Below are 13964 nucleotides of genomic sequence, written 5' to 3'. Positions count from 1 at the left end.
TCGAGCTCTAGAGCTACACCAACTAGAGGAGAAGATCGCTGCTGTTCTGGAAGTTCTAAGGTCGAATTCCGGATAGTTTTCCGTGCTGTGCTATCTGCCCTATTTAAAGGAAAGGCGTTAAGGTGAATTGCAACTCCAGTATACAGTGGATCCAATCGACTTCAAAGTCGCATATGATAGTTCAGAGTTACAATGGATTTAGTGTTGTGTCGATCGGACGATCGGACGATCAAGATAGACTTGAAACTGTGACGCTGCTCACGGAGGGCGTACGCGTCCTTGCCGTGTTCTAACGGAAGGTGCTGCGAATGAAATTTGGCGAAGTATGAATGACGAACCACGGGCACTGCTTTAAGATACCCATCATATATCTGGTAAGAGTCGGTAGACTGCGGTGGGCCGGACGACAGTGCTACGAGAACGGCTCAGCGAAATTTCAAAGTCGTACACTGTTGGTACGGCCTATTGTGAGGTACTCGACATCCGAATGTTGTTGAGGAACACATTATGTTAAGAATAAGTAGTGTTATTAATAGGTAATTTCCGATAGAGCTGGTACAAAACAAAATTTAGCCTGATTCAATACAACCCAAAATATCTGGATATACTTGATTAATAACTAATTAAATTTCGTAAAGTTCAGAGAAGTGTCAGCAGTTTAATTGCAACAAGTGCAGTGAGTGTACCAAAGACTTCGTCATATACGACGACGCGCAAGAAAAGTAGTACTCCCAGTTAACTATTGCTGTTGTTCGCTCGAGCTAGTGTCTGTCTGATGTCGCAGTAGAATCCGGGGCTAGAGGAACTCGCGCTTTCTTGTGGAGGACGATGACGATGGTTCTGCCTCGAGCAGCCTTGTCTGTTCGGGGCTCTGCTTGGGAGGCGCAGGCGCTTTGCGACTCTTGGACCTTCGCTTTCGCAGCAGTATAGGTCCTAATCCGTTTCCTCCGGGAATCAGCGATATTGGTGGGGTTGCTGTACCAGCGACAGCGGTTGTCGTCGGATTCAGCATGGTTGTCGTTGGGCTCGGATTAGAGCTGGGGTTGTTTGTGCTAGCATTGGATGTCGGCACGACGTTGGTGCCGGTCATGTCTCCGGGAGAACTCTGGCCGGATGAATCGATTTGTATTCGATTTATTAGATCATTCAGAAGTTCTTCGATTTTGCTCATCCTTTGTGCCATCCGCTGCATTTCCAAGCGGACATCTACCTTCATATCTAACACAGTCGCGATTAAGTCCCGTTGTGCAAGCGTTGATGGCTGCTCACGGAGGCCCGTATCATACGTATCGGATGTGGTCGCTCTAGATTGGGCCATTTCTATCTGTCTTTCACGCTCAAGCGAGAGGTTTCGATCCATGTGTCGTTCTCGTTCTCGCTCTCTTTCTCGCTCACGCTCTCGTTCTCGTTCACGTTCTCGCTCACGTTCACGTTCTCTATTTGTACTAGAACTATCTAACAAACGATCTCGTTCGGTAGGCTGTCGCTCCAAGGAAGGCGGTTTGCTGCCGTCTCGTTCAATATGCACCACACCTGGTCGTTCTCGATTGGGCGTATGATCAACTTCTCCTCCCTCGTCGATAGTATCCTGCCGTGCTAATGTGGCTGGTCCAGCCGATAACTTTGGGGCTTTTGGGAAAATCTAACAGAAGTGCAAAAAACAAACAACAGAAAATTCAATCACAATGCAATGTGAAGTGCAATGCATGCAAAACACATTGAAAGCTACCTTATTGCCTTGACCGCCATTACTACTCGAACTAATACTGGCTCTACCTTGTGCACTTTCACGCAAACTTTCACGTGCACTTAAGCTTCTCGAAACAGCTACCTTTGTGCTAGTATCGCTGGCCGAATCAACGCTAGAACTACCGAGCAAGCGACCCCACTTGCTAGCTCGCGCTCCTTTCGCCGACGGTGGTCCGGACGAAGGTGACGGTGATGGTGATGGTGATGGGACGGTTGTTAGGACGCGAGAGTCTTCGGTTAGCGTTAGCTTAGCTGGCAGCTGAAATTAAGTAAGAATAATTTCCACTATCCAATTGTTATGGCCCTGTGGCCATATATTAGGGTATAATTTTTTATCAATGCAATTCAGATAATGTTAACAAGTATTGGGATTTAGCAGGGCATCAATTCACGGCTAGGATACACGTGCACGAAACAAATTCAAATACAAACTTTGAGCATTCGGACATCTAGTTTGCTAGCGACTAGTTCGCCAACTTGGTGTTTGTACTTAGTTATGATGTAATCTATACGACAATCAAGGCAATATACTACAAAAGTGTAATATGTGAGCAAAAATGTTGACACTAATACATTGCAAAGGCCTACTAAATCTATAAAACCTTTTCATCTTATGTAACCTAGGTACATAGCACACACATTTCTCCGAAAACTTCATGTGAATTCATGATCAACAAAATATTTTTTAATAGCAAAGTATATTCTAATCAGCATCACTACCGACAAATGTCACGTTGATACAGTTCTCTGTTCTAACAAACAACGATTTCAATTTATTCAACGGTTTTTGTTTAATTTTTTCGTTTAAGAGTGTTATATTCACCTTTCCTTTGTCTGTATCTGTGTCTCCCTTCTCAACGTCGCTCTGAGTGAAACCAGATTGTTCCTTCGTTCCTTGAGCACTCTGCTGAGCTCGTCTAAATTTTGAAAATATTTTTCTTACCAGGTGGTCTTGGCTAGAGCCCAACTGCGGTTCATTCTTTCGTCGCTCGGCCAGCTCTTTCTCCCTTCGCACATCAGCAACTTTCCTACGGTGAAGGAGGGTAGCATTTCAGTAAAACAGGAACGAAATTTTAGCAAATCTTTGTAAAATTAAAAACGAATAGTATCTTATTATTACATTACTTAATTTATCTGATCGTCTGTCTGTAATAGTTTTCGACACCGGAACGAAAAATGAAGTGCGGATTCCGGTCCGGTCCGTCCGGTCCGGTTAATCGGAACGAACTTTTTTATTCCGGTCCGATTTGGCTCTGTTCTGGTTCCGGAACTGGAACAGAGCCAAATCGGACCGGAATAAAGTCGGAATAATAAAGTTTTTACCGGACCGGACCGGAACCCGGACCTCCATTTTCGTTCCGATGTCGAACACTAAACCGGGAAACCCTAACAACGATCACGAACAGGGAGTTTTGTAAAATGTGATTCTAATACATGACCTCTAAGCGAGTTGGGCCTCATTTCAGGCTGTGTTCAAGGCCCCTGGGAGACAGTGGGGCTGGTTTTAGGCCTTGCAAGTCGACGTAAATAATGAATGAAGTGTAGGAGAATTTTAACCTGACCCCGGAGACGAAATCGGACTAACATTTGGAAATTCACGACATGGCACTGTGGTTGTCTCACAATTTGGAAAGGTCATGTGACCAATCAATTCGAATATGTAGGTTGAGTTCGAAAAACGTATGCAATAAAAAAATGAACTGATTTTAGCGATTTTCCATACGATTACCCTGCCACCTGGTGGTGAATCCACCTATGTATTACCAATCGTAGCAACTCTGTTGTGTACAGAAAAAGATTGACAGCGTTTACAGTTGACATGTAGCAACCATTGCGAAAACAGTCAAGCAACCTCGCTCGATGCTTCGTTCGTACCTTCAATTTCATTCCGCGAAGAAGTGAAGAAGGTGGATATAGTTAGCAACATCATGTCCACCGAATATAGCCGATTTGGCATTATAACCTTCTAAAGAAAGATAAGAGCGCAAAACGGAAGACTGGTTCGACCACAGAATAATTTCGTGGTCAAAATAGAGAAACAGATTATCGGTAAGGCCACGAAAGAACTGAAGCACATGTCAACATCTATCTTTTCATCGGCCATGGTTAAGGCCATGGCCATGGTTATGGTTAAGGTTATCGAAAATATTTTGAAGAAGATCTAACAAACATAGGACTTCAGGAAAGTTTTGTTTTATTTTTTGTAGTTCTTTTTCACCGCAATCCGAAATTAGCCCTATTTCAATGCATACGTTATGTGGGCCGATAGCAGAGTTCCGTAGCCGCAAGATTACTGTGTGTGCATTCATTGATGAGTGACTGGTCGTAACTTGGAATCTCAGTATAATCAAGGACAGTTGAAGTCAAGTGATTAACATATGGATTAATTCTCAGGCCCCTCTCATTACCCTTCTTTCATGCTGAATTATACTTTATCCCATTGAAGCTTCTTGTTAGACAAAAAGGTCACTCTTATAGATAAAGTGTACTGGTTAGAGGGGGAATCCAGTTCAAGTCAGGAACAGCTGTAACTGGAGATAGTACTGGCTCGAGGGATGAGTGAGTATAGTAGAGCAAGCGTTGTAGGAATGGTAAGCCCAGAATACACGTAAGAACACATAAAATTTTTAGTAAGATTATCGCTCACTCACTAGCGTTTATAGCAAAACGAAATGCAGTGCGGAATACAGTAAACACCCGGTGATATCTCAGGACCCGTCGTGCTGATGAGTACAAATACATACATAAATGCAGTATTTTAAGACTTGGTATCTACAAGCACGTGCACGTAAAGTGGAGAGACCGCGGGATAAACTCTCTACTTATCTAAATTTGTTTATTAACTTGTACTTACTACACTGCGTGAAAAAACAAGCGAACGAACGAAATGACAAGGGATCTTAGGCTAACGCATAGAATTCAGTGGTAACCAGAATAAGAAAAAGGGATTCAGTATTCGCGTAGGGTTCTACCTAGGTAGGGAAATCTCTTTGACTTTCCCCATAAATTATTCAAGGCTTTTAAATTAATAAAGTCAGTAGAAATTATAATCAGGCCTCTCAGTTGGCCTCGAGTTACCCAAGCAACACAGCTTGTTATAGAACAGTATAATATTACATATATCCGAACTGCTCTATTACCTGAAAAGCGCAAAAAATTGAAGTCTAATGAAACAAGTATTGAAAGAAGTATGTATCAGGTTATTTCATACCAATTTAAAACGTTATTATAGCATAAGCTACAACTTGTTCTTAAATTTAGTAATGGAGACATAATAAAAACTTCGTGTTGACATGTTGACAAAACAAACATTATTCATTTGATATGAGCTGTCAAATAAATTCATGTTATCACAAAACATCTCAAAACCTTAATAATAACGACATATGTTTTCAAAGTACGTTTATAGTACTCTTAAGCGACTACTTTCCACGAATATTATTTTCTAACTTGTTTTGTGTGTTACTTGGGTATGATCCTGGCCTAATAGGCCAGTCGTCGCATGGTCGAATCTCGACTGGGAGAGGCTGTCAGAGTCAATAAGATCGTTGCAAGTGTAGCAATTGTCCTGTACTCTAACAGCTGGCTGCGAAGTCTGTCGTATAAAATCAGAAGCTCAAGTTTCGATAACGGAATGTAGCATTTAGGCTTTGCTTTCGAAATTATAATCTAGGATTAGATAAAAGTGGTTTTTCCGTGAAACAATAAAAATCTATAAAGTGCCACAGGCACAGCTGCGGTATGGGTACGATTACTGCCCAAGTCATGCTATTAGGATCATTATATAATATGTTTATGCTTCAGTTGACTAGAAAGAGAAATTCAAGCCAGTAATCGGGAAGTCTATCACACACTAGTTGCTATGATGCAGGAAAATTTTCCAGCAAAAAGGGTTTAGCAAGAATGTGATGTATAAGGATGATAAGGAGCAGGGTTCACAAAAAAATAGATTTTTTAAATATTTTTATAATGGTAGTTTTTCATAATTAACGTAGGGGACGGTAGAAGAAAGCAACGAAACAAAGATGTTGATCAGATCCCACAGAACCGGACCAGGCGCGAAGGGGAGAGGGTGAAAAATTTGGTAAGGGAGGGTCATTGAAGCAACGCTTAAGAAGTTGTATTCCCACTCCTTTTTATCTAAGCTGGGGGACCGCGTAACGAACCAAGCTGTAATTAGATCAAATAGAGAAGGATCCGGTGAGAATGGAGTGCCCATGGATTTGGAGCGAAACAGCCATGAAACCAAATTGTAAATGAAGTGTTATAAATAGGGCTGTGCCCTAGATCACAAATAAATTTTTGCTCATATTATGGCGCTCTTGGTGGACGGATTTGAAAGTTCTTGGCGCCCACGTGTCGGAAATTTAGTTAGCTTCACTTATGCATTTTTGACATTCCGCGAAACGACTGTATTTTGTAAACAAACAACATGGAAGCCGAAAGAAGGGAAAAATTTGAGCACAGTTATTCGGAAAATCCATTGTGATCTGGATCTAGGCTAGCTAAATAGCTGAAATTGCCCAGAAATACCATATGGTGCGTTATCAAACGATATAAGGAAACATTGACGACGATTCGGAATCCTCAAGCTATTCATCGGAGTGAAACTGTCGACCGGAAACGGCGTGGTAAGATTTTGAAGACCATAAAAAGGAATCCCAATCTGCCGAATCGAGATTTGGCCAGAATGTTCGGTGCTGCCCAAAGTATTGTGAGGAGAATTCGACTCCGGGAAGGAATCAAGTCGTATCGAGCTAGCAAACAGCCAAACCGAACCATTTAACAGAATAGTCTGGCCAAAATCTGTGCTCGAAAGCTATACGACCGGGTGCTAACCAAGTTCGACGGCTGTCTTCTGATGGACGATGAAACCTATCTCAAGGCAGACTTCGGGCAACTGCCAGGTCAGAAATTTTACTTGGCAACGGCTCGGGGGATGTTCCAAGCAAATTTAAGTTTATTTTTGCGAAACAAATTTTCACAAAAATTTATGATTTGGCAGGGCATTTGCAGCTGTGGCAGAAATACGAAAGTTTTCGTTACAAATAAGACAATGGGGTCGGAACTGTCGTTGTCGTTCATTCGATCCCAACTCGTGATGTTTTGGCCAAATTGACAAGCTGTCATTACACCAAAGTCGTTCAAGAATGCTATGCAGAGAAAGGGGTTCAGTTTGTTCCGAAAGACCTTAACCCACCCAATTGACCCCAGTTCCGCCCTATTAAGAAATACTGGGCAATCATGAAGAAGAGAATCAAGGCAAAGGGAAAAGTTGTCAAAGACATCAATCAGATGAAGACCTGGTGGAATAAGGTAATCAAAACGATGGACGAAGAAAGTATGCGCCGCCTAATAAGCCATATTACAGGAAAAGTTCGAGTATTCCTTCGAAACCGTGACGAATAATTTTATCCGCATTTTTTCTTGAAAATATGAAGAAAAAATGCTACATTTGTGTAAGAAAAGATCTTGAATTCAATAATAAATAACTGAAATACATGCAATTTTTTGTGTTTTTGTGCAGAATTCAACATACGCACAATAAGTGCTGGATTTTTCGCAAGTAAGTATCGGAAGTGGTTATAGTCCGCCTGCAATTTCTAGTAATTTTCTGGTAAAATTTTGAAATAGCATCAGATCATAAATAGTGGAATGTTTATGCCGCTATATATGGTCAGATCCACATTGTCACTAATAGGCGTTTGTGAATCATCTGTTACGAACATTTGTTTGATCCTGTTTGATTTATTTGATCCTAGTTTGAAAATGTAACTTAATCTTGTATGTAAGTTTCACACAAAATAAAAATATCATTTATTCTATTCCTAAAATTAAAAATAAAAACAAAAATTTCAGTCAATTTATTCTATGTTTGCGATTAAAATCCCCCTTAAAAAATTATCGCAGATTGTTCTGCGCTTTTCCCGTTTCGTTATTTTGGTACGCAACATGAAAAATGCTGTCATTAACTAAGTTATGTATTATTGTGTGTCGTAAATACTTACCTAAATATCAAACGATGCCTTAAATTATACGTCAGAACTAAATTCCTCGCAAAACTATTACCAAAACTCGAATAAAAATCTAACACTTCGAGCAGCTTGTCTCTCTTTATCGCATGTAGATCACAGTAAGTTAGTGCTCGCACGTTGGCGGCACTCTGCCCAACGGCCGAATCCTTCCAGAAGGAGTCACCGAAAACATCTCCTTTGCCCAAAATGGCCACCACCTCGTCGTCCTGTATTACCTCCAGACTTCCGGTGACGATAAAGCACAAACTGTCGATGCTTTCACCCGTGTGGTATAACAGATCGCCTGAATAGACAGAGAACGTAAATTATTGATTGTTATTGAGCTGAACCGTAATCCTTTATTTTTTGTCTTTTCATCAGAGAAGAACGCTTCGTACCTGGGGCGGAATGCGACATGCAAAAGTGCATGGCCAGCGCTCGTAAACAGCCGTCCGAAGCTAGCCTGAACGCCGGATGTTCGTTGAATACCTTCCGATTCAAGTGTACGCAAATGTCCGCTTTCATGTCCTTGGGGCAATAGTTTAGGACCTACCGTTTGAAATTTGATCGAATCGAAAGGAAGCCACGTATCAGTAGGGTGCGTTATGTTGGATTGTGTGATTTGCAAGTACAATTGACCTGACCCACTTACCTTATCGGTATCCAATCCCTTTGTCATGGCCCAGGTGGACACCACATAATCCATTACCCGTTCGCTTAGTGCCTTCGGAACTTCATGCAGTTTCATAAACTCCCGCACGTTGTTCAACATATCATGATATTTGGCCGTAGCGGACGTCATTTGCTGGATAATTGTGGTAACATGACCGAAAATGGTGGCGTACAAAAGGGCTGTTGTTGGTGGCCGAAATAAAATGCAATGAAACCAGTTAAACATTGGTTGAACGAAATCGCCCGCCAGGCGACATAGGAAAAGTTCAAACTAATGAAAACGATTTAGCTCTGTGTCTCGATGATTATAGAGAGAGAGTAAGGAAAGACGAAAAACTGGCTCAATAGGACAAAATGATGAAAGGCAGATGAAGACACGCTGGCTGGAGCCTGCTTGCAGTATGAGTTTCCACATCGTGTAATAAATGTTTTTCACATACAAACCACAGAAAGCGGCATTTTTATTTCTTGTTTTGTGGCGAGTAAATACTCGAATTGCTGTAGGGGTTATTTCTAGCAAAAAGACCCGACTATTGGTTCGTTCCTAATTCTATCTAGCGGAAGCTATATGATTCGATAAATTGCTGATGTTTACAGCTTGCTCACTGGATAGCAAAAATTCTGTTTATTGAGAAAATAGGAAAAAATATAAAGAAAAAATCAATACTATAAAAGGTAAAGAACCAAAAATTAACTTCATTTTCTGTCAATTTTGCGGAAATAAAATTTCACAGCCATATAAGAGGGACCACTACCTAAAGGTTTAGAAACGTGCTTCTCTGGTTTTCACTGCGAAATTTCATAATCCTAATAATTTATGAAATTATGAAATTTGTAGTTAATTAAGGCTTACAGCGCAACAGTCACATATTGGGTCAGCCCATCTTCCATCGAAGATTAACGATTTTAGCCAAAATTGGTAATTCCTCAAAGTTTTATACCGATTCATCAATCCACTTTGCAATGGCACTGCTGTCTTTTTAAAGATTTTTAAATAAATTCATTTTTTATGTCCAAATATCTTTGAAACGATTTGGGGCTTAATGAGATGCGTAGTAAAAGTGCGTCTATTCGCAGTACCTGGACAGTTTTATGTCCAAAAATTTAATTTAAAGCATGCAGAAGATAAATTTAGTTTACAAAAATAAGTAATGCCATAATTCTGCATACTTTTAAGGAAAGTCAATCACAACATTAAGATTGATACTCAGTTAAATTACCACGAAATGATGTTTGTGACCAAGCATGGTCAAACATAAATTACACACGTTATTTTGACATTAGGTTTTAGATAACGCTAAAGTATCTGCAGGATTAATTTTGCTGTCTTTTGCTAATAAATTGTTATAGATTATCTGAGGTAATTGATTTTGAAAGTTTTATCACGATTTACAAGCGACTTATCACCAGAAAACTAGAAGTTTTGCACGATATAGACACAGAAATTTAGAGAAGAACACCATGCTATTTTTTAAGCAAATTCAAAAGTGTCAACACGGAAAATTGCATAAGTTCAAAGCAAAATTAAGCTTAAACTCACCCAGTTCATTATGCAAAGCAACAGAAATGAATAAAAATATTTTGCCAAAAGCTTATTAACATTTTGTTTTGCAAGCAAAAGGTTACTTACTTATCTTTCTCTTTTATCTTCTAAATTTATAATAGCATTTGCGTAACTAGAGGTGGCCTAGGCCTCTCTAGGAAAAATTTAGCCCGCCCTGGAAAAATCGACCAAGGTTTTTAAATTTTGTAAAAACTATAGTTAGATAACTATAGATAACGACAACTTGAAAATAAATTTTAATTGCATCACTACTGTAAGATCCCATGTATAAATGTGCGTTTAATTTTAAAATTCCAACGAAATAAATCGGCCAAAAAAAATGCCGGGGGCTATAGCCTTCCCTAGAAATGCGTGCTAGTTCCGCCAATGCATAAAAGTGTTCGTGACCTGATCTCTGTCTCAATCCAGCTCAATGACAGATTGATTGTTTTTGTTTGCTTCTTTTTATATTTGATGCAGAAAATTCAAATAGTACCATTTAAATCAAGTCAGCATGGTCGGGTTTGCGCGGGGTTTGAAATTTTCTCGCAAATAAATACTTCCCCTGTTTTTTTATTCAATCAAGCTAGCCCGGTTCGCAGTAACAGCTTTTACCCGATCTCCACTGACAGTTCGATGCGCAAAAACAATCCCAACTGGTTCCTCTCTCTCAGATTGTGACTATGTAAAGGGTGCCCACATCAAATTGCATCACGGAAAAAATGCTGTAGAAAATTATCCATAGGGTACTGTCAATCGACTGAAACCAGCCGTGAGATTAGAAAGCATATTATCATCGGAATTCGTGCATACTATAGACTCCACAGGCTAGTTCGAAGAATCTGATTTGGAATTTGTTCGGGCATCCGCACTCGGGCATGATTGTTGATTTTGATTAATTGTATCATACGCTGCGTTGAAATCTCCAATGCTATAAGAAACGTTGTATCGTAAAACGGAATATCATTGATCATCGGGGTAACATTGATCAGTTCAGGAAAGTTGGCAGAAGTTGTTTATTTCACTTATTTATGAGAATGGTGTAACTGATTAATGTTACCCCGGTGATCAAAGTTACCCAGTTTGACGGTACTATCGTCATTTTGAGAGCATCTGTTGATTAAATAAATCTTGAAGATCTTCGGCGGAAAGGGCCAGTTCTATCACAGCGGTGGCACTACCAACGCATTGGGAATGGGCTTTGTATTGAGAATGAAGGGCCGTTTCTTCAATTATAGCATCATCTTCCTGCACTACTCGCACAACGGTAGATCTGACGATGAGAAGAAAGCATTCTGCGCGAGGCTGGAGGCAATGTACGACAGCTGCTCGCCACGGGACATCTAGATCGTCATCGGGATATGAACGCCCAGGTCGGTAGGGAAGAAACGTATTGACCGGTGATAGGACCCCATAGCCTGCACACCGAAACGAACGATAATGGCCACACATGTATACACTTCGCAGCTTCCCGGGGCCTGGTGATGCGAAACACCTTTTTCCTACACTAAGATATCCACAAATTCAACTGGAGATCACCTGACCAACGTACAATGAACCAGTTGACCACGTTATCATAGATAGCCGCTTCTTCTCTAACATCACGAGCATACGTTCCCTATGGGGTGCGTATATTGACTCTGACGATTACCTAGTAGCAGTAACCGCATACCAGGCACGTCAAAACCGTCGTGCATGACCAAACCTCAGGCAGCTAGATAACCCACAATCTACCGAGAACTACGTGCGAATACTGGATGAGGCACTACCTTCTTCCGAGGTTAGGTTTTTCAAACCTTGAAGACGATTGGGACAGAATGTGCACGGTCATCGTAGAGGCCGCTATCGCGGCACTAGATGGCGAACCCCAGAGTACACAAACATGACATGACATGACATGTGTAGGCACGTGGAAGGGAATCACAAACGAGCGAGAGGTGATCGACACATGGAAACAGTTCTTCAATGGCGACGCTGCAGAAGGACGCGGAACGGAAGGTAACCTCGGAGTGTCTTGCTTATGAAAGATAGTAATGTCGCAGCACCTAATCTTCAAGAAGTCAAATGAGTAATCGGGTTACTGAAGACCAACAAAGCCACTGGTAAGGATCCCCGACCCGCAGAGCTTTATATACATGGTCGAGAAAAGCTGGCAACGGCTCTACACTGGGTTACTTCCAACATTTGGGAGGAGAAGCTACCGGAGGATAGATGGAAGGAATAGTCTGTCCTATCTACAAAAAGGTTGATTGGCTACCACGGTATAACGTTGGTAAACGCAGCCTGCAAGGTACTCTCCCATATTCTGTTACGCCGGCTGCCCCCGAAACAGAGTTTCGTGGGGAAGGCGGGCTCCATAGAGGTTCACGCAACTACGGACCGGATTTTTACCATCCAACAGATTTTGCAGAAATGTCGGTAGTCAACTTGCCCATGCATCACATCTTTATTGCTTTCAAAGCAGCATGCGATACAGTTGATCGAGAGCAGCTATGGTAGATAATGTACTAACACGGTTTTGCCGATAAACTGATGTAACTGATCAGACCTCCATCACGAAGCGCGGTGTTGTTCAACATCGCTCTTGAGTGGGTGATCCGACGATGTGGACATCGAAACGAGAGGCACGGTTTTCACCAAGGGTAGTCAACTCCTAGGTTTTGCAGACGACTTTGATACCATAGCGAGAAACGACGGTGCGACGGCGGAGGTAATCTACACCAGACTGCAAGCGGAGTCTAGGAGGATTAGACTAAAAATAAATGCGTTGAAGGCCAAATACATGACAAGAAGAGGCTCAAAGCGATGGTAACCGTTGACGCCGACGAACTAGAAGTGGTAGATGAGTTCGTGTATCTGGGATCGCTGGTAACCGTGGACAACAACGCTAGTAAGGAGATCCAGCGGCGCATTCAAGCGGGAAATCGGGCCTACTTTACCCTTCGCAAAACTCAACAATCAAGAGACATACACCGCCGTACGAAACTGACGATGAACAAAACCATTATTAGACAGATAGTTCTTTATGCAATTGAAGCCTAGACGCTACTCACGGACGGCATGTGTTCCCTTGCCGTGTTCGAGCGGAAGGTACTGCGGACGATATTTAATGGAGTACAAGCTAAAAATGTAGAGGGGCGTAGGCGTATGAATCACAAGCTACATGCACTGGTTGGAGAGATTCTCGAGTCAACAGGCTGCGGTGGGCCGGGCACGTCGTAAGGTTGTCGGGCGACAGTGTGACGAAAACAGTTTTCTTCATCAACCCCACTGCCACCGGGAACAGGGAGCCTCAACGTGCAATATGTCTCGACCAGGTCTAGTGTGATTTGTAACATTTGAGACGACTGGGAAATTGGTGTCGAGTGGCCGAAGTTCGCGTTGAATAGAGACGACTGCTTGAATCAGCACGAGCCACTTCAGCTTTAGGCTGCTGACGACGACGAAGACGACGGGAAGGGAAAGGTGGCAGATATTTTGAAGCTGTCGAAGTTCGTTAAGAAATATCGGGTTTGGCAGGCGTGTACCATTGTAATAACTTGAAAAGCGACATATTAACTGTGACCAGGCTTGGCATACACTTTTCGCTTTGATTTTGCTCTTTTGATTACTGCTCCTCAGCCAAGCAGAATTTGAAAAAGTGGTGTATGGGGCATTTGTAGAGCTAGTAATTATCTATAATATTGTTGAAGAAAGTGAAGTTTAATCTTTAGTATTTACGGCGATGTAGGGCAGCAATGCCATTGGTAGCAAAAAGAGCGCTCTTTTTGCTACCAAGAGGGTAGCAGCCTTATAGCGCCATAAATACAAAATGCACAGTAATGCTTACTTCAGCAATATTGTAGATAATAACAAATTCTACAAACGTCCCATACATCACCTTTACAATTTTTGTTTGGCTGAAGAGCAGTAATCAAAAGAGCAAAACCGAAGCGAAAAGTGTATGCCAAGCCTGACTGTGTCCTCCGATTTACGTGAATCAGTAT

At 41.6% G+C, this 13964-nt stretch overlaps 1 protein-coding gene across 1 annotated transcript in view; it reads right to left on the bottom strand.

The window, feature by feature from the left end:
• Nucleotides 1-796: 796 nt before the first annotated feature.
• The window catches only part of LOC128741490 (potassium voltage-gated channel protein eag), a 64519-nt gene continuing 51351 nt past the window's right edge, over nt 797-13964 (bottom strand). The window contains exons 13-18 of the mRNA XM_053837348.1: nt 8416-8615; nt 8162-8312; nt 7758-8067; nt 2573-2777; nt 1730-2008; nt 797-1642 (exon numbers count right to left, since the gene is read on the bottom strand). Of these exons, the coding sequence (XP_053693323.1) occupies nt 797-1642; nt 1730-2008; nt 2573-2777; nt 7758-8067; nt 8162-8312; nt 8416-8615 (1991 nt within the window). The remainder of the gene's footprint in view (nt 1643-1729; nt 2009-2572; nt 2778-7757; nt 8068-8161; nt 8313-8415; nt 8616-13964) is intronic.

This window comes from Sabethes cyaneus, chromosome 3 (assembly GCF_943734655.1).
Source record: "Sabethes cyaneus chromosome 3, idSabCyanKW18_F2, whole genome shotgun sequence".
NCBI classification, from domain to species: domain Eukaryota; kingdom Metazoa; phylum Arthropoda; class Insecta; order Diptera; family Culicidae; genus Sabethes; species Sabethes cyaneus.
Note: the sequence above shows the minus strand (reverse complement) of the source record. Positions and strands in the feature narration are given on the sequence as shown.